Consider the following 26,981-nt stretch of genomic DNA (forward strand, 5'->3'; position numbering starts at 1 on the left):
ATAATACTTTTGTATAATCAACCACCCATATTCCAGTTTCATTCACTGACCGAACAATGTCCTTTACAGCATTTCCCTGCCTCCGTAGGATCAGTCGAGGGCAGAGTTATATTTAGCTGTCATCTCTTGTTAGCCTCCTTTAATCTGGACCATTTCCACAGACGATGGTGTTACAGCATTGAAAATTTTGAAGAAAATTCTCTCCAACCTTTTTTTAAAAATAATCTATATAATGTTACTTGTTTTGGCTTTGTCTGATGTGTTCGCGTGATTAGATTCATGTCATCCATTCTTAGCTGAATCACCAGCTAGAGGATTCCGTGTTCTCAGGATGTGTCATCTGGAAGTCCATGACACCCATCTGCTCTCACTGGTGAGGTTAATTTTGATCACACGGTCAAGGTGTCGTCTGATGTCTCAGCCCTGTAATTACTGATTTTGTCCTTGTAACGAATGAACAGTCTGTTGGAAACTCTTAGAAATTATAAGGCATCACATCCTTGTCAAAATTACCCCCGATTTGCATCACCACTTCCTCATATCAGGGAGATCATATGATAGTTGTCTTTCTCTGCTTGACTTACTTCGCTAAGCATGACACGCTCTAGTTCCATCCATGGGGGCTTAAGGGGGTAGGAGAAGAATCAATGAAACAAGATGGGATTGGGAGGGAGACAAACCATAAGTGACTCTTAATCTCACAAAACAAACTGAGGGTTGCTGGGGGGAGGGGGTTTGGGAGAAGGGGGTGGGATTATGGACATTGGGGAGGGTATGTGCTTGGGTGAGTGCTGTGAAGTGTGTAAACCTGGTGATTCACAGACCTGTACCCCTGGGGATAAAAATATATGTTTATAAAAAATAAAAAATTAATAAAAAAAAAATTACCCCCGATTTACCATCCACTGATGACTTCCACCTGACCCAGTACTCACACTACTGACTGAAAAATGATGATTTCCGAACTCCAGCATCTCTTCCCTATTTACTAGTTGGTACTCAACATTGTACCACAAGTAAGAGTCTTCTCTCATCTACCCGTTATTGGATATGTCATTTACTTAGTGATTTATTGTCAGTCTAGGATCACAGTTCCTGTTACTTCAATGGTTTATTCCTCATTACCACACTTAATTACTCTGGTGCTCAGCTTGTCCCAGATGAGGCAGTTGGAGCCCCTTCAAGCTAGCGTCTCAGTCCTTGTGACATGCCTTCACTGTTTTGTTTCATCTTGTTTCAGCAATTCTTTCTTTTCTGGCATAACAAAATATTCCAGAGCCATATTGTACCTGATTCACCACAGCTTTGGAATCAACCATGTCTCTAAAGAGTCTTGGTTCCTTTAGGTGAAGAATGGTATTAGAATAAAAAGTGTAAGTACTGGGGATGCTTATTTCTCCTGGGATGAATTTGCTTCTTGGCCCTTTCTACAGACAGGCTAGTAAACACGCACATGAATGTGTCCATGCACATACATATATACATACATAGATGTACACACAGATATATTTTAGAAATCGTGAGTTCATAGCAATACATATAACTGCAGTCCACCCCCACAACATTATCTCCTGTCTTTCCCCTACCATATTTGCAGGTCCCATTTTTCACACTGAGAACTCTGGCTCCCAGCACATGGATATATTTCCTTTATTTGCTCAATCCTGGAGTACATCTAAAATTGTTTTTAGGGGGTGCCTGGGTGGCTCAGTGGGTTAAAGCCTCTGCCTTCGGCTCAGGTCATGATCCCAGGGTCCTGGGATCAAGCCCCGCATGGGGCTCTCTGCTCTGCAGGGAGCCTGCTAACTCCTCTCTCTCTGCCTGCCTCTCTGCCTACTTGTGATCTCTGTCTGTAAAATAAATAAATAAAAATCTTTAAAATTGTTTTTAGAATGGCTTCATGTGTACCACTATACGAAACAAGTCCACTTAACATGTTGGGATTTGTTTGCAATTGACCTCCTTCCCCACCCCCACCCCACCCCAGCCATGCTCAGGATTGGTGTGTTCCTAAGTTACTTGGGTTTTTTTCCTTTTGTTTCCCTTTAGTGTAGTTATTATACATGTTGGAAGTACAACTGAGCTTGTTTACTTCAGATTGCTTTCAGTTTTAGACTTTTTTCCCCCTTCTTTGCATCCTTATTGATTTTATTTTATTTTATTTTATTTTGCAATATGTAGAACATTAGCATGCTTCCAAAAGTCAAAACTACATAAAAAAGCATCGTTAGCAGATCGTCATTCTCTCCTTAAACCTTCCCTCCTGCTTTCCTCATACCCAGTAGGTAACCAACTTTATGGTGTTCTGCTTTGTCTGTGTATATGTTTATTTTAAATAAAGGTATGTGTTATCATTTTTTTTTCATTTGTTCCCTACACAAAAGGTAGCGTGCTGTATGTGCTCTTTTGCACTCTGCCTTTGCCACTCAGAATCTCCTGGAATTCACTCCATATCAGTACACAGAAATCTTCCTCATTCTTTTTTCAGATGCATAGGACTCACCTCTATACAAGTGACCTAATACTCAGTCTTCTATGGTTGGACACTTTCCAGTGTTTTGAAATTACAGATGTTAATGCAGAGAATGAACTGGTACAGATTCATATTTCGTGGGGGTGTATTTTCAGGATCAATTACTAGACATGAAATTGCTGCACCAAAAGGTAAATTCTTACACAGTGTTAACACTTAACCTTTCTCTCTTACTCTCTGCTCATGAAAGTCCTTCAAGTTGACTTGAGCAATCTCGTTCTCACATGGCTTCTTTTAATGTCTATTTCTACCAGCCTAGTTCCGGATGACCCCCTCCATCTAAACTGCATTAGGCTCTAAGTTCTCTCTACTAATTGTTCCCCCTTTATATCATGATGTGGTTTTCTGGAAGCAGCTTGGGGCAGAACAGGAAGAGGAGGAAGCTGGACTGGGGCATAAGACTGCAGCGCAGGATGAGATGGGGCTGGGGACTAAGGGAGTTCCAGAAGTTGACTCTAGAAGGGTGCAGAAGGCAAGACGCAGCCTGCTGAGCGAAGTGGGGCTCAGTGCCATTGCAAAGGAGTATGGGTGGTGTTCAAGACAGGGAAGTCTTCCTTAGAGAGATCACCTTATTAGTCACAATGAAAAGTCAGAGCGAAAATAATCTAGTATAAAGCAGAAGACCAGTCCTAGAGACCGAGCTCACCGGCAGCTAACGAGAAGAAGCAGTATGCCATAACATGAACACAGAGTCTGTCACTTTTGCCTGGGCTTCCATCTGCCATATCTTGGAGCTTCAGTTGTGAATTCTACTTGTTGGGTGAGACAGGAAGTCTCGGAACTGTTATAAACGTCCCACATTAGCCAGAAATTGTTCAGATGTGTGGATGGGAGTGAGTCTGCCTGTCAGGGTGTCAGTGACGAGTTGTTGAATTCAAAGGTAGAGGCTGTTCTTTCCTGTCTTTTCTGAAATCAGCTCCGTATTCTGCCCTGCCGATGCTATACCTTGTTTCCAAACCATGAAACCGTGAGAGGCCCTGGTATTCCAGCAGAAAAATTCTGAAGTCCTTAGCCAGTATTCTTGATCCTTTTCTCTCTGCCTTCAACTGACCCTTTTCTCCAAACCCAAGCCAGACTCTGCACTGTTTTCATTCCACATCCTTACCCCTTAGCTGAGCCTCCTTGCTCAGCATCACAAGCCGTTTCTCCATCTCCACCTCTTGAGATTGTATCCGCACATCAAGTGCCAACTGAAGAACTTGCTCCTTTACTGTGCCTTTCCTCCTTTGCAGAGCCAGACTAAGGTTTATACTTTTTATATAACATTTGTCACAGATATGTTGCAAGTGCTTTTATGTCATCAGGTCTCATAGGTACGTGTAAAAATTATTGATCATCTGGGGCACCTGGATGGCTCAGTGGGTTAAGCCTCTGTCTTCGGCTCAGGTCATGATCTCAGAGTCCTGGGATGGAGCCCCACATCAGGCTTTTTGCTCAGCGGGGAGCCTGCTTCCCCCACCTCCACTTACCTCTCTGCCTACTTATGATCTCTGTCAAATAAATAAATAAAAATATTTTAAAAAATATTGATCATTTAAGCTCTTCCTCCCTAGTCTGTGATTTACTTAGTTTTAGTTTTATTCATCTTATCTCCTATAGCACCTGGTACTTTGCCAACAATATAATAGGCAGCAAGAAAATGTAGTGAATGGATATGTGGATGGTTGAAAGACAGCATGAATAAATGTGAAAATGGAAAAGAAGGGTGATAATTAGAGAAAAAAATGAGATGAGGCAGTACCATGAATTATAGCATTTGATTTGAAATAAGGTTTTATAAATTAAAATAGTTTTCAGGAAAAAACACACAAGAAAAGGAAATTTAATAAATGTAAAGTTCACATGAATTTTCTCAAGGTGGAAAAATAATTAGCTCAAATTCTGCAAAATCACCATTTCTATGTGACTGTGAGAGAAAAAACTCTTTATAGATAATAGCTAATTGGGAATGACCTGGGTAACAGAATCAGGCAGAGGGTTTGAAGACGGGACATTGTGGGATCCATCAATCTAGAGGAAATGTTTGGGAACGTGACTCGTATACTCAGTATCTTCATGGAAGAAGATGAAGAACCCAAAGTTTTCTGAAAGCCTATGATGTTACTGAACAAAGAGTGTTTTCAGAAAGATGGTCGGGTGACATATTTACCACTGGACTCTCGTAGCAGCCCTGTGAGGTAGATACTATTTTCAGAGAAGCAATTTGAGAGTTAGAGATGAACGTAATGACCTCAAAAATGTACAGCTACTGGTTAGTAAAACCTGGATTTGGCCACAAATCCATCACAGTCCCAAATCCATCCCCTTTCTAGCCCATCGCACACAGAATTGCCAATATCCAGTAGCTTAGTTTCGACATCAGTATCATCTTCCGTTACTCCTAATCCTTCACCTCTCATACGCAGTCCCCAAGTCCTCTGTTCTTTCTCCTGTAAACACCCCCGAGTGTCTCCACTTCTTCCTAACTCACTGTCGTCACTCTGGTCAGCATCTATCTTCTTTCTTGCAGACAAATGTAATAAGCTATTCTCATATCCGCTGTGCATTTCACTTCATTCTGTAAATGACAACTAGCATAATCTAGTAAAAACTCATACATGATCACCTGACTCCGTGGCTGAAAATACTTCTATGGCCTTTTGTTATTCCTGGATTAAAGTTGGAAACCTTGACCGTGAGCTGTAGGACTTCAGTAAACTACACCTCTACATGCCTTTTGCAGTTCATGCCACTTTCCACATCATTTTCAATGTTCCAGCCATCTTGGGCTTTTTCTTCTTATTTCCTCTTTTACCAGAGAGCCTTTGCTGTTGTCTCTTGCGGGAAGTGGGCTTCTTTTGCCCGTTATTTTTACTTTCCTCTCAGTACCTCGTTTAGGAGCTATGTCCCCAGGGACTCTGTGTCTGCCTACCAGGTCTCAGTTAAATCCCCTGCTAAGCTCTTCTGCAACACTTTGCACTTCTCCATTTATTTTATCACTTTGGTTTTCTCATATAAAACTCTGAGAGGAGGATTGTGGCTGACTTCATCTTGATCTCCCATTGTGTTTCCAAAGTCTGGGATGGTATCTGGTGAGTGGTAAAGTCTCAGTTTTTATCTGTTGGTTGCTATGATGATCAATTAAAAATGGAAAAAGAAACATTAAAAAGGGAATTCCTGAAATGGACATTATACTTTTCAATGTCATTTGAATGCTGTTTTAATGTCAATGAAATCATTCCGGGTTCTAGTCAAATCCTCAAAGTTGGCAGAGTCTGTGGAGTATGGTAGACCAGGCAAATCCAGTGCCTCTACATCACTATGAGCCACCCTGAGGTTTTGGGGAGGTCTCAGGACACTATACCTGAGAAAACCTGCTCTGGTCCCATTGTCAAAAGGACGCGTGGATCAGTTTAACACTGTGGAGGTGAAATTATTAGGAGATTCTAAATTTTTCATTTATGCATTTGATAATGAATTCCACAAATATTTATTATATAAATAGTATGCTCAAATATTGTGCAAAGCATTGAATAAATACTGGTGAGGAAGATAAGCAAGACTACTTCCCTCACAAAGCTTAGAATTTTCTGCTTTAGTTCACTTCAGACCCAGGTGTAATCGCAAGATAGTCACTCATGAGTTGATTGGATGGCCATGTATAAAATAGCTCTGCACTTGGGGAGGTCAAATTTCCATTCATGAGACTATCAGAGGTCAATCATGATAGCTATGTGCCATAAAATTTAATGGCTGGACTATAATCATTAGGAAAGAAGGTTGTCATCTATTTGATCCTCCCCACAGAATTGCCTAATTGGAATACTAAATTGATTTGAATTTTCTCTGTCTTTGAAAGAGATAGATTAAAAATCATCAATGATCGTTTATATGCATTTAACAAATACTTTTTTGCTTTGTTTTAATGGTTTAGGCACGTGTCACTGTGGCAGGTGTAAGTGTGATAATCCAGATGGAAATGACCTCGTTTATGGTAAATTTTGTGAGTGTGATGATAGAGAATGCATAGATGATGAAACAGAAGAAATATGTGGAGGTAGGTACGCCAACTGTGTAGAGATTAATAAAAGTACTTGATTTTCACCTATTTTATTGTGCTTTTGTCGCCCTATACATTTCTGCATTGTTTACTCATTTAATCTGAATTTATGTTTATTTGGAAGACACCTCGTATAAGGCATTAAGGTAGACTAGTACTTTTAAAAAGCAAAATCAGACTGTTCCAGGGGAAAGCCAGATCATTAGGGCAACCGACCAGCTGTGTGGGTCTCGAGTGATCCTACCCGTCCTTCATGGTCCCTGCTTCCTGAAGCCACTTTTGTTTTGTCTCTTTTTTCCCGGTCTCTCAATTGCATGTGTTCATTTCCTTCTATTTTCCCTTTATAAATCATAAGCCTTTAAATGGTTTCATGTTCTACTGGAGACTTTGGAGGCCGAAAGGATTACTAGCCTAGAATCTGTCCCGCCCTACCCCATACTCCGATAACATTTTTCATGATCTTTTCTATGTTTCGAGGGTATTTCTAACACCATTACTCGGTCCAGTCTTCTGTTGAGGCAGTTACTGCATGTGCCACACTTCCTAGTCCCAAGCACGGCAACAGGTTCTTCACATGCCCTGGGAAATGCACCAGGGGTCATTCCAGCAATCGCAGTGGGATTTAGACACTTGTCTGTCGGACATCAAACACTGTGCCCTTGACCCTGCCAGTGGAGATTTGTATCCACGCCCTGGAGTCCGGAGCTCCATGAGGAGAGGCCCTCCTTGTCACCCAGAGTGTCCTTCTCTTGTGCTTGCCTCTCTGGGAGCCCGTCCCCAGAGTGTATGTGTACGCGCATGGCCAGCCCAGGAGAGGAGAGGAGAGAGCAGCCAGAATCCTGCAATTTCCTTAAATGTAAACATTTCCGCCTGGTACTGCTGCCTTCCTTTCTCCATTAATAAGGAACTGCTTCTTCCATGTATCTCTGACAAGATTCCAGTGCATGGAATCCTACATAGTCTGCCTGCAGAATGGGTGATTTCAGAGGAGAATTTTCCTTGGAAGGATCAGGGACAAATGGGGCAGGAGGAACCAGAGAGCCAAAGAGAAAGTGTCCCTAACTTGGGACAAGCTGTCCTTCTGTTTACAGAAACAAATTATAGCTTCAATTCTTGCGGTCATCCAGGTTGACCTATTTTAGGTCTGCTTGGTTCCCTCTGGTTTCCTTGCTGTACAATCCACCGAGATAAAACAGACACAAACAGCTACGTTTTTCAAGGCAGTGACCTAAGCTAGATGCCACTCAGACAATTCTGTTAATGGACTCCATCCAAAATAATGGGAAGAGTTAGGTAAATCCTAACCTATAAATATTATGTATGTATCCTTCTGGTGTTTCATTTCCAGTTACGATGGGCCAGAGGAGAGGCAGGGAACACGCTTGGGACCACCGTGTCCTGAAGCACACCACCAAAGCAAGGTCTGTTTGCATGTGTAAATGTAAACATTTAACTTCAGCAACACAGTGAGCACAGTTGGGCTCCCAACCCTGCCACTAACCATTCCCATTTGTTTGAGGCTGAAGCAATTTCATGGTGCAAAGTCTCTGACCACAGACGCCGGCACTCCAGGAAGTATCCTCTGGGGGTGACTTTGGCTGGGATTGTAGATCTTTCTGCATGTCATTCCCATGAAACCGATCTGTTGAGCGGTGACTCTACGGCCCATCAGTGGAACAATTTAGAAGGAGATTGCTTCATCAGCTCACACAAAGCAAAGAGTGATATTAATTGTGTGCCGTGTGTATTGTCCCAAGCTTGTATTTTATCTCAATTACCTACATGTGGCTTGTTAACAATATTTTCCTTTGGGTTGTGAGGATATCTGCTTAATTTTTCGTATCTACATATAAATGTAGTTTTACGTGATTCGTCTTTCCTTATTCACCTACATCTCAGTGATTTATTTTTACTAAAAGCCTAATTCAGTTCAATTTTATAAGTATACAAAGAATTTGGGTGGGAAGAATACAGATTTGGGATTACTTGTTAATGTGGTAATGCTTACTTACATAGCACCTTGCATCAATTTCCTAAAATTACAGAGGAAACAAACTGTAGTTTAAGAAGTTAATCAAGTCTTAAAAAAAAAAAAAAAAAAAAAAACACCAAAAAACTGTCTTCTAGAAAAGCTTTTGGTACACAGTCATCTTGCTGTTTTCCAGTGTAAGTTCCTGAGGAGACAGCCCTGGGGTGTGATATTTTGTGTGGGTACAGGAGAGATGTTTTTGAGTTCATAAATAAAATGTGTAGCTTTTATATTTTATTACTGGCGAAATCATCGGATAGCCCTTACATTTGCCTTCGTGAGCAAATTAAAATGAAAATTTGTTGTAGAAATGATCAGTGACTATTAGGTTAATAAGAGGTTTTCCATGGAAATCCAAACTAAAGCTCATTTAGAGAGAAAATGTGGCATCGTGTGCTTAGATCCCTACCGCTTTCTTACATTTCACTCTACCTCTCTCTCTTTCTCTCTCCCTCTTTCTCTCTCTGATGTATGTCTGCTGTTCATCTCATCTCATGGATGAGAATAGCGTAAGAGACCAGAATTTCTATTGCATTTTCCCCTTGTTGTGTTAGTTAAATGGCCCTACTGACACTCCTGCCACAAGGCAGAAATGCCATATTTTTCTTGAGAAAAAACATAGCCTCCTGGTCAGTTTTCCCACGGGCCCTCTGAGATTATGGCTGCGGGGGGGGGGGGTGTGGAGAGGGAAGAACAAAGCCTTTAGGGGCAGACTCTGATAACACCCAAGTTTCGATGACATGGAAAGAAGAGACTCAGCAAAATCCAGCCTGACCCTCATGGTCACCACCTATACCAGGACAAACACACATTCATGGCTGGGTGGCTGGGTGGCATACGCCATGAAGTGACTTGAGGTACATAGAATTTTCACCTTCTGGGAGCCAGAAGGATTGCCCAGTAGGGGTGCAGGAAGTGAGGATGTGACAGCTCATTAGGTGTTGCTTGGAAGTCCGTACAAAAAGAGCAGGGTAAGGTTTCATAAGAGGCAGGTAGGTCCCAGAGGGGTGTGGTAGCTTCGGAACATAAAACGATGGGAAGTCCTTCCCTATCATTTTGCCCGCTTGATAAATAGGAGGGGAATGTGATTGGGAGGCCAAGGGTCCATGATATTTTACTGGCCTAAAAGAAGACGAAACACTGATTTAATGGAAAACCTCTTTTCCTCATGGTGGAACACAGCAGCCTGGGGGACACATTTGAATGGAAAGATGAAAAGAAATGGTTCAGTCATTAACACTGTGCCTCTGAGCAAATATGTACCCATGGTCTCTCAGTGGTTGGTTTCAAATGAAATGCTTGGATGACCAATTCCAGAAATGCCCTCAGAACAAAGGCTTACATACCTTTGACTCTGAGGCTGTACCTTTGAGATGGGAAGGTAGTAGACAGCAGGCTTTCATAGCCTTTCATGTCATTTCTTTAAATTTCTCTCATTTTTAATCAGCTACCTGGCTAGGACAAGTTAGAGGACCCTTTGGCTCGCTTTGTGGGTATAATTATGTAGGTCTATGCCCAAGAATGGTGTTTTGGGGCAAATATATAAGTTGATTATTTTAAGGGAGGACAGTCCGGCAGGTAGATTTTATATCAAAAGGTGAAACTGATCATGAAGAGGTAGGAAGTTAATCTTGCTTTTGAAAGTTGCTTTTTTTCCCTCACTCTCTGAAATTCATTTTGGGTAAAGGCCATGGAAAGTGTTACTGTGGAAACTGTTACTGCGGGGCTGGTTGGCATGGAGATAAATGTGAACTCCAGTGTGATATCAGCCCCTGGGAGAGCAAGCGAAGATGCACATCTCCAGATGGCAAGATCTGCAGCAACAGAGGTGTGTCATTCATTCATTCACGCTACTAATGACCGCAGGGGGCCGGGGGGCGGGCAAAGCTCTAAATTGTTAATACTCCTCTTCTCTGGATTTCCTTTGGTATGGGGGGAGGTTGTCTTTTATGGTGTTTGACTTTGATATAAGTCCACATTTACTATACCGAAGAGCTCCTCTCTCTCCTTTTTTATGGAGTAAAAGAGCAGAAGGATAAGAAACTTGCTACAGTTCTTCAAGTTTCACTGAACCAATAGTTAACGTAGGGACAGTAAGTTCTTTGGCGGCCACCCAGAAATAGCACAGGACAGCTAAAAGACAATTCTCGTAGACACTTCCGTTAAACATCTCTTGACTAACAGAACCGTCTACAGCACGAACATCTGATTATCTAGAGAGCATTCAAGAAACTCTCTTGTCTTGATAGTGAGTAAATCAAAGGCTTGGTTGTCATTCAGAATTGATTTGCAGTCGCTTCACTTTTATCTGCAGGAATAAAATGGTATTGAAGAGATATATAAAGTACGCATCAGGCGGCTGTAGAAAATGGAGGCTGACCTCTGACATGAACTTTGAGAATATATTAGGATTGCTACAGTGTAATTTAACCTGTTGATATGATTGATAACTATTGATATCAAATCAAATCAGTTTTCAACACCTTTTAAAACCCTTGAAAATACTCTTCATTTTTTTTCCTTATTAGCTGTACTGGCCAGTAGAAGAGGGCCACGCAGGACTGCTCTTTGCCTACCCGATGGCATAAATAGGTGACCATTTTTCCATCTGAAAAGCATAAAAATCTAGAAAGTTGGAAAACTCTGTTTTTTCATTTCTATAAATGAGTGATGCTTCTTGATAGATCATGCTTCCATGGAAAACCAGTTCTATGTTTTGAAAACTTGGCATGGAAGAGTGAAATGGGCCACATTCCTGTACGCAGGGATAGGAAAGCAAAAAGCCTGAACTTAGAACAAAAATCAGAAAGAAAAGTCCTCTTTTTGTTTTATGCAGAATCGGTCTGACTCTACAGCATACGCATTCATGTTACGTTTTCCTTTACTCTATAAGGACGTGTTGCTGCCCGAGTCCTTTTTAGTAGAACAGTAGGGTCCGTGGTCCCCATCGTGACTTTAGCACCTGCAGCTTCTGCGGCGTTGCGGTGGGCAGCAAGCAGCTCGGTGTTGTAAGGAGCCAGGAGAAAAGTGGAAATGGTTGGGCGGGGCAGCAGGCGGGCTCTGAGGGAGAGGTCCTTCAGAGACACACACGACGCGCCCCCTCTCTTCAGTCTCACCTCCTGCCTCCCCTTTCCCTGGAGCTGTCGGCTCTGGAGATCCACCAAGGACAGAAAGGAGAACAGCATGCCTGGGCGAGGCTGGTTCGCAGTGAGACTCAGGGCTTCCTGAGAGTGAGTCGGGGAATCCCTGCCATGTGACCTTTCTTTCTCCGGAAGGTACCAGCCGTGTCTCCCCTGGCACTCTTCGCCATCATTGCTTCCGGGGCAGGAAAGAGACACAATCTGTGTACAAACTTGCCTCACCTTCCCTGTTAGCCCATCTCCAAGGCCAAAAAACCTCTGTGGCAGACGCAGCTCATCGGGGATAGAATGCAAGCCCTGCATTGCCCCAAGTGGCTTATTCCATTTCACGCTGGACCCACTTTGGCACTCACCTGTCCTCACCCCCGGCTCCCGCATCTATTACACTATTTGGAAAGCCACATGTATTCGCTTTTTAAAATAAAGACATGGATATTTTAAAATACTTCTTAAACATTCAGATAGAACCAACTTTTACATTTCGGTGCATGACCCTACAGTCTCTTGTTAGCTTTCTTTTTGTCAAATAGATGGTAAGTTTCTTGAGGGCAAGGGCTCTAACTCATGTTCATTGTTCTGATTTTATTTTAGAGAGAAACCAGTACCGTCCTAATGACACATCCCACAACTGCACACAACTCCACTACTAATTTCTGCTTATTAAAGAATCTCTCCTGCCTGCTTTAGATAGTGTTTTTCCTTGGTAAAGCTTTATTTTTTCCTCCAATATATGTATTTTCCAAATACTCAGTAAGCAAAAGATTTTAAAAAACAATTATGTCAGATGCTTTCTTTCATGATTTTTCTTCACTAACATCATATACGTGTTTCCCCCATCTAGGGACTTGTGTGTGCGGTGAGTGTTCTTGCCACGATGTTGACCCAACCGGAGACTGGGGGGATATTCACGGAGACACCTGTGAGTGTGACGAGAGGGACTGTCGGGCTGTCTATGACAGATACTCTGATGACTTCTGTTCAGGTATGTTGCTCTTCTCATTCCTGTTTTAAAGTTAAAATAGAAAAAGTATATATATCACACTCATTTTCCTGTTTCCAAGCTTCCTACTGATTCTCACAGAAACTGTAAACTATCTGTGTCTGTGGGGTCCCTGGTTGGCTCAGTAGGTTAGGCATCCTGAAACCTCTTGGTTTCAGCTCAGATTCTGGTCTTAGGGTCATGAGATCGAGCCCCACCTTGGGTTCTGAAACTGGGTATGGAGCCTGCTTGGGAATCTCTTTCTTCCTCTCCCTCTGCCCCTCCTCTCATGCTCATACACACTCTCTCTCAGAATGAAAGAAAGAAAGAATGAATGAATGAATGAACTGAATCTGTGCATTGGAAAGAGTTTGATAGTCACAGGGCTCCTGTGAGTACCTTGGAAAACCTTTGGAGAATTTACACATCAGCAAAGACCAGAGATGAAAGGGCCTCACTTTCTTAAAACTAGTCTAACTCCTCACCAAGGAGAACCCCCTCCTCCAGATATCTGTTGCTCGGCTCTGAGCTCACAAAACCAGCAGACTGAGGACGGATGACAGTATCCGGGGTGGGGACCCTGAGAAAAGCTGCGCTCGTGTATTACACAGCTTGGTGTAACACAGTTCTCGTGGATATTTTCATGCCTTAATTCCTTGGCATAGTTTATATCCCAAGATTATTCTGTAGATGAGTGTAGGATTAAATACCAATAAGTGGATTCAAAAATTTTTTTCCATAAGCATTTATGAGCAGATACTGTTCACCAGGGTCTGGATGGCATGGGGGCTGTGGGTTCCAGCAGCGAAGGAGAGAAACAGGATGGATCTTCGGCTTGAGGGAACTTGCAGTTTTGTTTTGTTTTTAAAGATTTTGTTTATTTATTTGACAGAGATCACAAGTAGGTAGAGAAGCAGGCAGAGAGAGAGGAGGAAGCAGGCTCCCTGCTGAGCAGAGAGCCCCATGCGGGGCTCAATCTCAGGACTTGGGATCATGACCTGAGCCAAAGGTAGAGGCTTTAACCCACTGAGCCACCCAGGCGCCCCGGGGAATTTGCACTTGCAGTTTTAAGTGCTAAGGCAAAACACACCCTGCCAGGCCTTCTCAGGGCTCAGAGGGAAAAAGAAGGCAGTCAGATTTCTCTAAAAAAGCATCGTTGAGCAACAACTGGAGTTACGGCTTTTCAGCCCCATTATATTTGACCACCCAGGAGACGGAGAGCTACGCATATCCCTCTTTTTAAAGCTGGACTGCTTGATGGATATGTAAGTAGATAGGAAACTCCACAGTCCCCTGAAGGTTAGCTGGCAAAGGGAGATGAAAGAGCCGCCCTATTTAATCAGGATTATGCAGCCGCAGGAGCTTCTCTGGTCCTGCCGAGGGGAGAGACTGCGGCTGAAACTCCCACTGGAGAAGAACTTCCCTCTCCTGATTATTCCGCATGCGCGGGAGAACTTCCTGAACATTTTGTGAGAACCCTACTCTTGAGGGGATGCCCTTTCCAGATTTTTCTGTTGCTTATTATGTAGGAGGGGTCTTTATTATCACCACAATGGAAAGGATACCACTGCCAACTCTTGGGTGACTCTCTGTGCCAGATACCATCTAAGCACCTTCCAGATTGTGGCATTTGTTTTTTGGTCAAGGTCTATGAGGAAGGGAATCTATTTCTTCTCAGTCTACACATGGGATTAGTGAGGCTCAGGGAAGTTCCATAGCCGGTGAGGACCTCACAGCCAAGAGACAGAATCACAATGTTCACAAGGTCTATGAATCCAAAGAAGTAGAAGGTTCTTTCTTTACTGAAAAAATGTTTGTTTCGACTTCACTTTACTGGGACAAACGTCAGGAGCCAAATATGCTGGAGGCACTATGTAAGATATCAGGGTCTAAAGATACAAGAATTCATGGGTTCTGCCCTCAAAAAACTTACTGGATAGCAAAAAGGACAAAACAAACAACAACAAAATAAACCCGCCAAAACCAAAACAAAACAACAATGACAAAACTGCCCCATCAACATGAAATTTTAATATCGTGTGGAATGGGAGATTCGCCGAGTCATGGATTTGTTGCTTCTCGGGCCATTCATTGATCTGGGCACTGAGCAGCGAACAGCACAGATCCCATTCCTGCTCTGACGGAGTTCACATCCCATCAGGACTGGAGAGGCAACGAACAAACATTATAAGTAAACAGTGTAGAAAATGTTGGGCGTGGGCTCCTTTGGCATTTTCCTCAGTGGGATGAAGCTCTTCAGAGATGTGGTGACTTAGGTTCCTGCATTGCTGATTTTTTTGGATCACTATTCATGTGCCTGCCCCTACCCTGCCTGAAAGGTAGGCTCCCAGGTAAAAAGAGATGAGAGGCACGTCCTAGGACCTAGAAGTGTGTGATCTGTGCACACACACAGAGTAGAAGTGTGTGATCTGTGCTGGGGACTCGGAATCAGTTTAGTTATCACCAGAATGCACCAGAGACAAAAGTTAAAGCGGGTGAGAAACAGAACTAGAGGTCTTTTTACCCTGCTGCAGAACCAGACTCTTATTCCAGAGTCAATGGGGAGCTAGTGATGGTTTTAGGCAGCAGCATGCTACACTCACAGGTTTCCAGTCTGGTTGTCTGGGGGCCATTTACTGAAACGGGGAAATTTATTTCTAGATATTGAGCCTAAAGGACCAAGAGCAATCCAAAGCGTTTTTTTTTTTTTGTGTTTTTTTTGTTTTTTTTTTTTTTTCCCCCCCAGTCCATTGAATATGTGAGTCTGAAGAGTCAGGGCTAAACATGAAAAGATAGAACCCAAGAGTGGGTCATTAAAAGTATATTAAGGTTCAGGAAATGTCATTTAAAAATGTTATTTTAAGATTGTCAGTGAGATAAAACATGACTCCATATAATTTTAAGTGGGGGAATGAAGGAGATAATCAAGCTATATAAAAAATTATGTTTTTGACTTTCTGATAAGATGTCACTGGTTTTGGGTTTTGTTATTGTTTTGTTTTTTGTTGTTTGTTTGTTTTGCATAGGGTGTTTTTCCCTGATAAGCCCATGATCTTGACTTGGGAGTGGGGTTGAAAAATTCAGAATAGCTACATAATAGTGACCATTCAGGGTCATACGCGCTGTTCTGTGTCATGGTGAGGGAGAGAGGTCGTGGGGTGAAGACGGCAGTGACATTTCAGTCCTTTTATTGGAAGCTCACAATTCCTACTGCGTGTCATCTGGGCTCAGAGTTACCACTCTAGGTTGGGGATGAGGCAAGAGGCTGTGGTTGGGACAAGACATCAGTCTGGAAGTGTGATCTTAGCATTTCTGTGTTGAGGTGAACTGAGCGCGGCCACTGCTCAATAGCCTGCCCCCACACTTAAAAGGAGGAATTTAGGGAAGAAGAAACTCACTTTAACAGAGACCCCACTCTTTTAGCCCATTTCACGGCCCTTGTCCCTCCCACATTTTTAAAAAGATTTTATTTATTTATTTGACAGAGATGCCAAGTAGGCAGAGGGGCAGGCAGAGAGAGGGGGAAGCAGGCTCCTCTCTGAGCAGGGAGCCCGATGTGGGGCTCGATCCCAGGACCCTGGGATCATACCTGAGCCGAAGGCAGAGGCTTAACCCACTGAGCCACCAAGGCGCCCCCCCCTTGTTCCCTTTTATGTTCACCCTCACTCAGAGGGGGAGACGTTATTACCTGCATTTTAACAGGAGAGGAAACAGGTTCAAAAAAATTAAGTAACTTGACAGGGTTCATGCAGCCATTAAAGTGTCATCTAGAAACACATGCAGAGCCCAAGAACTCATGTAATTGAATCTTCAAGTGATGCAAACAAACTTCTTCAATTTTATTTTATTCTGGTAAGGCAGAACTGTCCTCTGGACGTTCCCAATTCTTATAAAACAAAGCCTCTCTGAACATCGTTATGATCTGAAGCAGGCACCCATCTCTGGGATATCTTCATTCTCAGCAAATCTGTTGAATTCTAGACATTCTGTTCAGTGAACTATTAGTCTTCATAATTGTCCTCACTGGCCCTCGGAGCGGTACCCCGGGAAGCATGCCACGCAGCAGACTGTCGAGGCTGTTAGTGCCTCTGTGGTAGGAGGCAGGAGTAACCCAGCGATGTCAATGTTCTCCAGTGACTTACGCAAGGCTGGGATGTAAGAAGGCTCAGGTGAAACACAGCTTTATTTTGTGCTCCCATTCTTGCCATCCTGAGGTGTTTGTCTTATTTGAGTCCCAGGGAAATCTCCCAGCGGGTTGGTTGACTTTGCACTTTTAATTGATGTTCTCTTCGTTTTCATTCATTCCCACCGAGGTCGTTCATCTAATCAATAATGCGCTAAAATGTAAATATTTTGTGCCTATTACATCGTGGGTACACCAGAAACAACTATTTTAAAACCTGCTCCCTGGTCCCAAATAAATCAGTTTTATTTATTTCTTCTTTCATTCCTATTTGTTGTTCATCATCCACATTGTGTGTGTGTGTGTGTGTGTGTGTGTGTGTGTGTGTGTTCATGGGCTTATCAGGGAAAAACACACCCTATGCAAAACAAACAAACAACAAAAAACAAAACAATAACAAAAACCACTTCATCTATACACAGATATAATTCAGGTGCACACCCAGATACACGTACATACACAACACCTCAGAGACATTACTATGAACAGAATTTGAGTGTAGCTACAATAACCAGGGCTTGACCAGCCATCCCGAAGTGTGCCAGAGGCTCTGTTTGTTACTGCTGTTCTGTGAGCTGCTCCACTGGGTTGACTTCCTGGTCCCAAAATAACTTTTATTCCCGATGGCTGTTGACACTCTGGTCTATTCCCCCAAATCCCGTAACTGCTAAAATATGATGCAGTGTGACCTTAAACTCAATTTTTCAACCTGGCCTGTCTATCACAATGATGAAAATAGGTTAGCCTTGGCTTAACATTCCATTAATTTAGAAAATGGAATCATTTGATAGGACCACATTGTGTGGGTGAACTCATCATGGTGGATTACCAAAGCATCGTGGAAAGAAACTGAAGGACATGATTGAGTACATTCAGGTTGCATTGTCTTGAAAGAAAAATCAGCAAATAAACCAAACGGATTTGTTTTCTTAAATAACAAGTACTAGTTAGATCTAATTTATTCCCCCAAACTTTTCCTATTAATGGTCATCATCTTACTTTGTAAGAAGCTGATCGTAGAAGTCAGATCCCAGTTCACAAGAAGTTTTGATCATTTTAAAAGGAAGAAATATCTTCTACAGCAGAAGAGCATTTATCTGGAATGGATGCAACTACGTTGGTCCCGGATTGATATTTCTGAGATGACTTTGCTCCAAAGAGCACAATGATTACAGAGAAAAAATAGGTTTTGGTATCATCACCCTCTCCCGTAATGGCCTGAGAGCCTTTAAAGCTCCTGCATGCCCAGCACGGCCACAGCCATGGTGCCAGCTGCCTGCCCAAGTGGTACTGATTGGGCATCACCTGGGCATCGTGTTGTTCTTCCGTGTGTGTGTGTGTGTGTGTGTGTGTGTGTGTGTGTATTTAATGCAGGTCATAGGTCTTCTGAAAGCTATTCTCTAATGTGCATTCTTTACATGTTTGCTATCAGGGATAACCACATTCTGTATTTGTTGACCCTCTGCCTACAGAGTTTAAAGGAATACTTGTTAGAAACAATGGAATTAACACCTGGAGGCCATATCTATCTGTCTGTCTGTCTGTCTATCTGTTTATCTGTCTGTGTATCTACTTGGCAAACTAGCGTGGAAGTATGAAATATCAGTGTGGTAAAATTCACATTTTATAATTCTGTCATTTTAAAGATAAAATGAGATTAGGACCAGAAAGGTAGACTAGTGATGTATTTCGACTGAAGATACAGAACTCCTAATTTCTGCTTTTGTGCATCTTTCACCGTTTTGTTTGGAAAAGACTTACTGTAGTCTATTATGGCAGTCAAAAGGATTTTCATGCTAAACAGATCTTATCATTTCTAAATTCTTTTTTATATATCAACATCAAGCATTTTCATCTTCTTCATTTTATTCCTATAAAATGATCCTCTTTTTCCCTCTTTGGCATAACTTTTATACTAAAATTAAGAAATTAGTAATTCCAGGAGAGAAATTGCAATTTCATTTTATGATTTCCTGTCTTCTCCGAAAGTCTTAATACCAGCTTCAGAATCTGATATCAATATCATGCATTTTTAAGTGATTTCCTAACTCCACTGATGAATTATCATAAAGGATTTTATAGAAAAGGTAGTTTCATTTAAATTGAGATCCTAAAGTGTTCTAAAATATACTTGAACTGCACATGAATTAGAGTTATTGAAAGATGGAGGATATAATCTTCATTACCTAGAAAGTAAAAGTTATGTTTATGTTTTAAACTAATCTCTAATAAACATTTAGATCAGCAGTACTGCTGTCAACACTACTTTTTATCTTCCTATTCGGCTAGAATTATTCAAACTTTCTTTATTACTTTCTTTTTTTTTCAAGATTTTATTTATTTATTTGACAGAGAGAGAGCATAAGTAGGCGTAGAGGCAGGCAGAGAGAGGGGGAAGGAGGCTCCCTGCTGAGCAAAGAGGGCTTGATCCCAGGACCCTAAGATCATGACTGAAGGCAGAGGCTTAACCCACTGAGCCACCCAGGTACCCTGAAACTTTCTTTATTACTTTCACATTTGCTTCTCTGTGATCCTCACTGAGACATTTGATTTAGGTATTTCTACTTTCCCAAAACAATGAAACCCTTAAGAAACATTCTATATCCCTACTATCATTTAAAGTGGTTGCCATGCATTCGCTGACTCTCAGGAATTTCATTCATTATAGATGATTGACTTAGGCCATTCATAATTTAATAGCCCTTCTTTCTTCAGCCCAAACTTGTTCAATTGATGTTGACTTCAGATGGCAGAGTGTAGAGGAGACTCCTAAGCAGGTGATTTGAGGAGGACCCTTGGTCATCCTGAACTAAATAATATTTTCCTGCTGTGACAGTTTCCTATTTAGAGGCAAAAGCTTTCATTCTGCAGCCCATCACAGCAGTGACACGGTCTCATCAATTTATTCCTGTGCCTAAGCAATGGACTCAGTGGGATTATCGAGGGGACTTTGATGGGTGAAGGCTGAGGCTGAGGTAGAAGGCGCGGGAGGCTGGGGCTCATCACATATGTGGCAAAAGTGAGGGACACATTGTATGTGTTCTGCCCAGCTGTGCTTGGAGCTGGCGATGCCTGGAGGTGATGCTCCAGCTTATAGGTCTCATTCTTGAGAGCGTTCTTGATGCTGCCCTAAATGTACAGGAAATAGAGATGTAGGAGCGCATTGGCTGCCTTTCCCCCAGTGACTATCAGAGCACAGAAACAGTGAAGGGTTAGAAAAGGCATAACTTTAGAAAGGGTTAGAAAAAAGGCACAACTTTAGGGAGAAAAGTGTAGAGATTAAAAACTGAGTGAGGAAAACGGTATCATAGAAAACAGAGAGTGAATCTGGAGCATAATGGTGAGAGAGTTTCAGAGATTTCTCCTTTGAGGTCTAGAGCAGCTACATTCCCTCACCCCCTCCCCAAAATGTGTCCGTGTATCCTCTGACTTCTTTTGTTATTAATGGGACAGGATCTTAACTCTAAAAATCTCTTCTTCATAACTTCTGACAGTCTTTATGAATTCATTTCATTGCACCATGAGTTGTGTTTGAAATGTTGACATGGGAGTGAACCTGAGGTAGAAACTAATGGCTGCTCTGAAGCTTGTTTTCCATCCACAGAAGTGGAGAGCATTCTCCCCTCGGTCACTGTTCTCTCCCTGTGCACAGGCTCCTGCTTCATTCCGTGCCTGGGGACCAGACCGCACACTGGGTGTGTGGTGGTGGTGTCCTGGGTAGTCAGGGACTGCTTGACATCCTTGCGTACTGAATATTTTCTTCTGATGTTCACAGCTATTTTCAGCTTTTAAAAATGAAGCTTTCTTCCTCCCTTTCAATATAACTGTTTTTCACTGTTCTTTTTATCAACTAGTCTCTCACCAATGAGAGCATGTTCTGTCCTTTGTCCAGTATCCTTGTAGATCTAACTGACCTAGGAAAAAGACCTCTTGTCTCCAAGAACTCCAGAGCTATTGGCTTCTATAAACAGCCGAATTGTACTTGAAAACTGTACTTGAAACTGTACTGAAGAGCAGCTACCATATTGTATGATTTATATTAAATCAGATGCCAAAGACGAAATACCAAGATTAACATCATTAACCCATTAACATCACACTCAGTTTACTTCAAGAAAATGTAATTCCACTTCCTTTAAAGTTTTTCATGCATTTTTGGAGGCACCTGGTTAGCTTAGTCGGTTGAACATCCAACTCTTGACCTCAGCTCAGGTCTTGATCTCAGAATCATGATTTTGGGTCCTGCATTGGGATCCACGTTTGGCATGGAGACTACTTAAAATTAAAAGATGTCATGCATTTTTGCAGAGTTATGGAAATCCACAGTGTTCTGCATCTGTAATAATGAGTATCTAAATGTTGATTAGGAATTAAGAAAAGCTCAGCTTTCTTGCCTTTCTTTCTATTCCTACTTGTTTACATATGTGGACTTGAATAAAAATGATAGTAGCTCACTTTTATGTAGCATTTTAAGATGCATTATGTACTTCCTGATAATGTATTATTATCTTATTCAAAAATGAAGAAACTAAGTCTCAGAAATGTTGACATTTGACCAGCTATGCTCCGTACACAGCAGGACCAGGATTTGGACGCATTTATTTGGTGGGTAACATATGCCATTTTTTGTCAAACATGTCACTACTCATCACAATTTGTTACAGGCTCTGTGACCATGTGTAAAGAAGTTTAATATCTTTCCTCTTTTGGGTATACTACACTGCTCCTCAGGAAATGTGAACGCCACAGAGGTTATTGGTTTTAGGCTAAGAGTCTCCAGGTTAAGCATGTAGTGTGTAGAAAAAACGTAATGAAAAGTGTGGGGGCCTCCACAAGATAAGACATGTCTCAACAGCAAATTGTTTTCAGTTTCCTATGGCTCTTCTCCACATGAATTAATTACCAAATCCATCAAATACCCCATTTAGGCCCCAGCAGACCAATACAATCACATGCACCTGGATTTTGATGGATTCATGTGTGTAGTCCTACAGACCCATTTATCTTATCAGGAGCAGTTGCTTTTCTTTACCCCTCATGATCAATCAATGTAAATCCGGTATTTAAGAACTTGAGAAAAAGATGCCTTGGCTTTAGGGTTTCATATGGTGTTGAGATACTGGCTCATTTGTGATACTCACTGTTGAAATGAAAACTAATTCTGACTTCATCGTCTATTTTTTCATATTCTTTTACACTCTCACTCTGAAGGTCATGGGCAGTGTAATTGCGGAAGATGTGACTGCAAGGTAGGCTGGCATGGGAGGAAGTGTGAGCACCCACGTTCCTGCCCACTGTCTGCGGAGGAGAGCATCAGGAAGTGCCAAGGAAGCTCTGCTCTGCCTTGCTCTGGAAGGGGTAAGTGAGGGCTCTCAGGCTTTGTCACCACCTCCTGTCCTACGAGTCCAGTGCATTCAGTTCATGTATATCATATTTAACATAATATCACATACTATCTTACTTAGCTGCGATGCCTCAATAAGGAAAGATTCGTCTTTGCAGAACTAATAATACATCCCATTTCCATTACTGGAAGTACATGGAGAAATATAATCTTTCTCATTCTCCCTCTCTGTTTTACGCATGCATATACACACACATTCTCTCTCACTTACTCTTACTCATACTATCAGTTCAGCTTTGAGGTCTGTTTAGTTTCTGTTTAGTTCAGGTCAGTTCAGTGCTACATTAAAAAAAAAAAAAAAACAACAACCAAAAAACAGTTGTGCACAGCGAAGTTAACAAACAAAACAAAAAGTCAACCTACTGAATGGGACAAGATATTTACAAATGTTATATCCATCAGGGGTTAGTACCAAAATCAACAACAACAACAAAAACCAAAAAACCCTTACAGTCTGATTAAAAAACAGTTAGAGTTTCCAAATAGATATTTTTTCAAAGAAAACATATAGATGGCCAGCAGACATATGAAAACATGCTCAATCACCAGGGAAATGCATATCAAAACCACAATGAGGTATCACCTTACACCTAGCAGAATGGCTAGAATAAAAAGACAAGAAAAGGAAACAGTTAACAAAATCAAAAGACAACTGACAGAATGGGAGAAGATATTTGCAAACGACATATCAGATAAAGGACTAGTGTTCAGAATCTATAAAGAACTTAGTAAACTCAACACCCAAAGAACAAATAATCCAATCAAGAAATGGGCAGAGGACATGAACAGACATTTCTGCAAAGAAGACATCCAGATGGCCAACAGACACATGAAAAAGTGCTCCATATCACTCGGCATCAGGGAAATACAAATCAAAACCACAATGATATATCACCTCACACCAGTCCGAATGGCTAAAATCAACAAGTCAGGAAATGACAGATGCTGGCGAGGATGCGGAGAAAGGGGAACCCTCCTACACTGTTGGTGGGAATGCAAGCTGGTGCAGCCACTCTGGAAAACAGCATGGAGGTTCCTCAAAATGTTGAAAATAGAACTGCCCTATGACCCAGCAATTGCACTATTGGGTATTTACCCTAAAGATACAAACATAGTGATCCAAAGGGGCACGTGCACCCGAATGTTTATAGCAGCAATGTCCACAATAGCCAAACTATGGAAAGAACCTAGATGTCCATCAACAGATGAATGGATCAAGAAGATGTGGTATATATAGACAATGGAATACTATGCAGCCATCAAAAGAAATGAAATCTTGCCATTTGCGACAACATGGATGGAACTAGAGTGTATCATGCTTAGCGAAATAAGTCAAGCAGAGAAAGACAACTATCATATGATCTCCCTGATATGAGGAAGTGGTGATGCAACATGGAGGCTTAAGTGGGTAGGAGAAGAATAAATGAAACAAGATGGGATTGGGAGGGAGACAAACCATAAGTGACTCTTAATCTCACAAAACAAACTGAGGGTTGCTGGGGGGAGGGGGTTTGGGAGAAGGGGGTGGGATTATGGACATTGGGGAGGGTATGTGCTTTGGTGAGTGCTGTGAAGTGTGTAAACCTGGTGATTCACAGACCTGTACCCCTGGGGATAAAAATATATGTTTATAAAAAATAAAAAATTAAAAAAAAAAAAGACAAGAGAAAACAAGTGTAGGCAAGGATGTGGAAAAAAGTAACCCTTGTGTACTGTTGACAGGAATGCAGATTGGTACAACCACTGTGGAAAACGGAAATTTAATTAAAAAATCTAACACGTTAAAAATGGAATTACATGATCCAGTAATTCCATTACTGTGTATTTACACAAAGAATATGAAAACATTAATTTGAAAAGATGTATGCATGCCTATGTATACTGCAACATTATTTGCTATAGCCAAGATACAAAAGCAGCCTAAGCATTCATCAGTAGATGAATGGACAGAGAAGATGTGATGTCTATACACCATGGAATATTACTCAGCCATAAAGAAGAATGAGCTCTTGCCATTTGCAACCACATGGATGCCTCTGGAGGGTACAGTGCTAAGTGAAATAAGTCAGATAAAGAAGATAAATACCATATGATTTCGCTTATATGTGGAGTTTAAGAAACAAATGCACAAAGAGAAAAAGACTAACAAGAGAACAGACTCCTACAGGGAACAAACTAGTGGTTGCCAGAGGGGAGGTGATGGGGACGATGAATGAAGTAGATCAAGGGGATTAAGAGTATACCTTTTTTTAAAGAAAAAGTTTGGATATCTGCTCAAAACTTTCTGAATGAGACCATTTAATTGTCCACTGACATTTCTGAAACTCATTAACATTGCGTTGAGGAGCTTGTTAGCTTTTGAAAAAGCATCCTGGGAACAGACCGCTCTGAGTAGGCTTATGTTGTTCTACAGGACACATAGCCTCGGGTCCGCTCTTGGTCCCAGATCAAGTACAAATTGGAAGAGAAAGAAGCATTTGTCTAAAGGATAGCTGGTTCCATTATTTTCAGTTTCTCAAAATAAGAAATGCATTTTCACCTCTCACATGGAAATGGCAAAGTTAATATGAAATATGCCTTTGGAGGACCTGGTAATTGAAATTACTACAAATTTTCCTCATGAGAGATGAAAAAGAGAAACACTTCCTTTTACCTGAATGTTAGATCGGAAATTTAATTTATGTTGCAGCTTCCTCTTTGAAAAATAAATTTTTTATTGAGCTATAATTCAAATACCACAGAATTCACTCTTTTTAAGTACGCCACTAAGTGGTTTTTAGTATATTTATAAAATTAGGCAGCTTTCACCGCTATCTCATCCCAGAGCATTTTCATCACCAGTAAAAGAAATCCTGTGCGCCTTACCAATCACTCCCCATTCCTCTCTCCCGTCAACCCCTAGAAACTCTGATATGCTTCTGTCCTCATGGATTTCCCTAATCTGAGTATTTCATATGAATATAATAATAAAATATGTGATTTTTCGTTTCTGGCTTTTTTTTCACTTAGCATACTATTGTCAAGATTTATCCATGTACTTCATTCCTTTTGATGGCTGGATAGTACACATTTGTGTGGCTATACCACATGTATTTATCCATTCATCTGTTAGTAGACATTTGGGTTATTTCTGGAAACTTCTTGACCATCATGAATAATGTTCTATGAACATTCATGTATAAATTTTTGTGTGGGTGTGTGTTTTAATTTCCCCTGGGTATATACATATACGTGGAGTTGCTGGGTCATAGGGTAACTCTAGCTTTTTGAGGTACATCTGAACTGTCTTTAAAGTGGGGGCACCATTTTACATTCCCACCAGCAATGCAAGAGGGTTCCAGTTTCCTTCCATCTTTCCCATTACTTGTTATCAGTTGTCTTTTTGATTACTTAGAGTTTTCTTCACGTAGAAAACAAAGTCCCCAAGATTATTTGTACCATAGGTGATGTTCCCATATTCTGATATGTATCCTTACTGATTATAAGTACAAGGTTAGGATATGGGTAAAAGAAAGTTTTCATTTCATAAATTTTATTTCTGACTTGACCCCTTTTCACCAGCAGCCCCACATAGAAACTACTGTTCTACCTGCATTAATAAAATATCATCATTTGAAAGCTTGAGTAAACCTGTCACGCTTTTAAAGGAACAAAGGTTAAAAGTCAGTGTCCTTCAGATTACTGTTATGCATTCATTCATTGTTTAAAAATAACAAGTTTATGATGGAAAAATAAGAAAAGCCTATAAAGTATGTCTCAAACATAGAAAAATCACTCTCTATTACCAGTTGTTTTTTATTTGTCCCTAAATTTTTTAATATGGTGTTAGGGTAAGAAAATTATGGTGGGTTTTAATTTTGGTGGGTTTTAATTTTTGCTAACTCTGACAAACACATCTTTGTTTCTTACCTTCTAGAGATTCTCTAATGTATTAGTTACCATTTTTAGGGAATAGCACATATGTAAAATTTATTTTGTTAAAAAGGCGTTGAATATTATGTTTAGCATTAGAAAACTTTATTATTTTTATAATTCATTTAAGCTTTTTAAAGTACTTTAGAGATCAATAAAAAGCTTCTCCAGTTTCCTCAAGGGAGATGGAGGTATTGATGAGTGGAGTGATTTTGCAGGGAACCATGACAAAATATGAGAATTCTGAGAATGAAGACCAGGGATTTATGAGAGCTAGTCCAGTGCTCGGACCAGTGGCCAGAGACCCTCTCTTTCTCACAGAGCTACCTTTGCAAACTCACTGGCATTGGATGTTTTAAAGCAAATGGCCAGTGTGAAAACTTATAAAGGATTAGTTTTGCCATTAATGAGTGGCAGCTGCAGCTGTGCTTCCATGAGTGAGGAAAGCAATTACAAGGCCCATCGGTTCTCAAGCCGGCGATCTGCAGCCGTTCGCTAGCTGGGGCCAAGGAAAAAATTCTTCACGTAGAATGTACTGAAGTTCTTCAGCGTAGTCCACCTCAGGGGCCAGGTAAAGGCTTTTGTGCACCGGAAATTAAATTAGATTACTTGCTTCTGCTGGTGATGACTGAGTGTGATCATTGTGTCTTGAAAGCAGGGGGATAATTTAGATAATTTCTTAAACTCTATTAATCCTGTGGCTCCTTGATTTCTATTCCTTGTGGCCTACAAATATCTTTTTATTTAATGTGATGACTCTCA

At 41.2% G+C, this 26,981-nt stretch overlaps 1 protein-coding gene across 1 annotated transcript in view; it reads left to right on the forward strand.

Annotated features, from left to right (window-relative positions):
• The window catches only part of ITGBL1 (integrin subunit beta like 1), a 213,766-nt gene that overhangs the window by 87,266 nt on the left and 99,519 nt on the right, over positions 1 to 26,981 (forward strand). The window contains exons 4-7 of the mRNA XM_082701490.1: positions 6,447 to 6,569; positions 10,289 to 10,429; positions 12,583 to 12,723; positions 22,115 to 22,261. Of these exons, the coding sequence (XP_082557616.1) occupies positions 6,447 to 6,569; positions 10,289 to 10,429; positions 12,583 to 12,723; positions 22,115 to 22,261 (552 nt within the window). The remainder of the gene's footprint in view (positions 1 to 6,446; positions 6,570 to 10,288; positions 10,430 to 12,582; positions 12,724 to 22,114; positions 22,262 to 26,981) is intronic.

This window comes from Mustela nivalis, assembly GCF_964662115.1.
Source record: "Mustela nivalis genome assembly, chromosome: 15".
NCBI lineage: Eukaryota > Metazoa > Chordata > Mammalia > Carnivora > Mustelidae > Mustela > Mustela nivalis.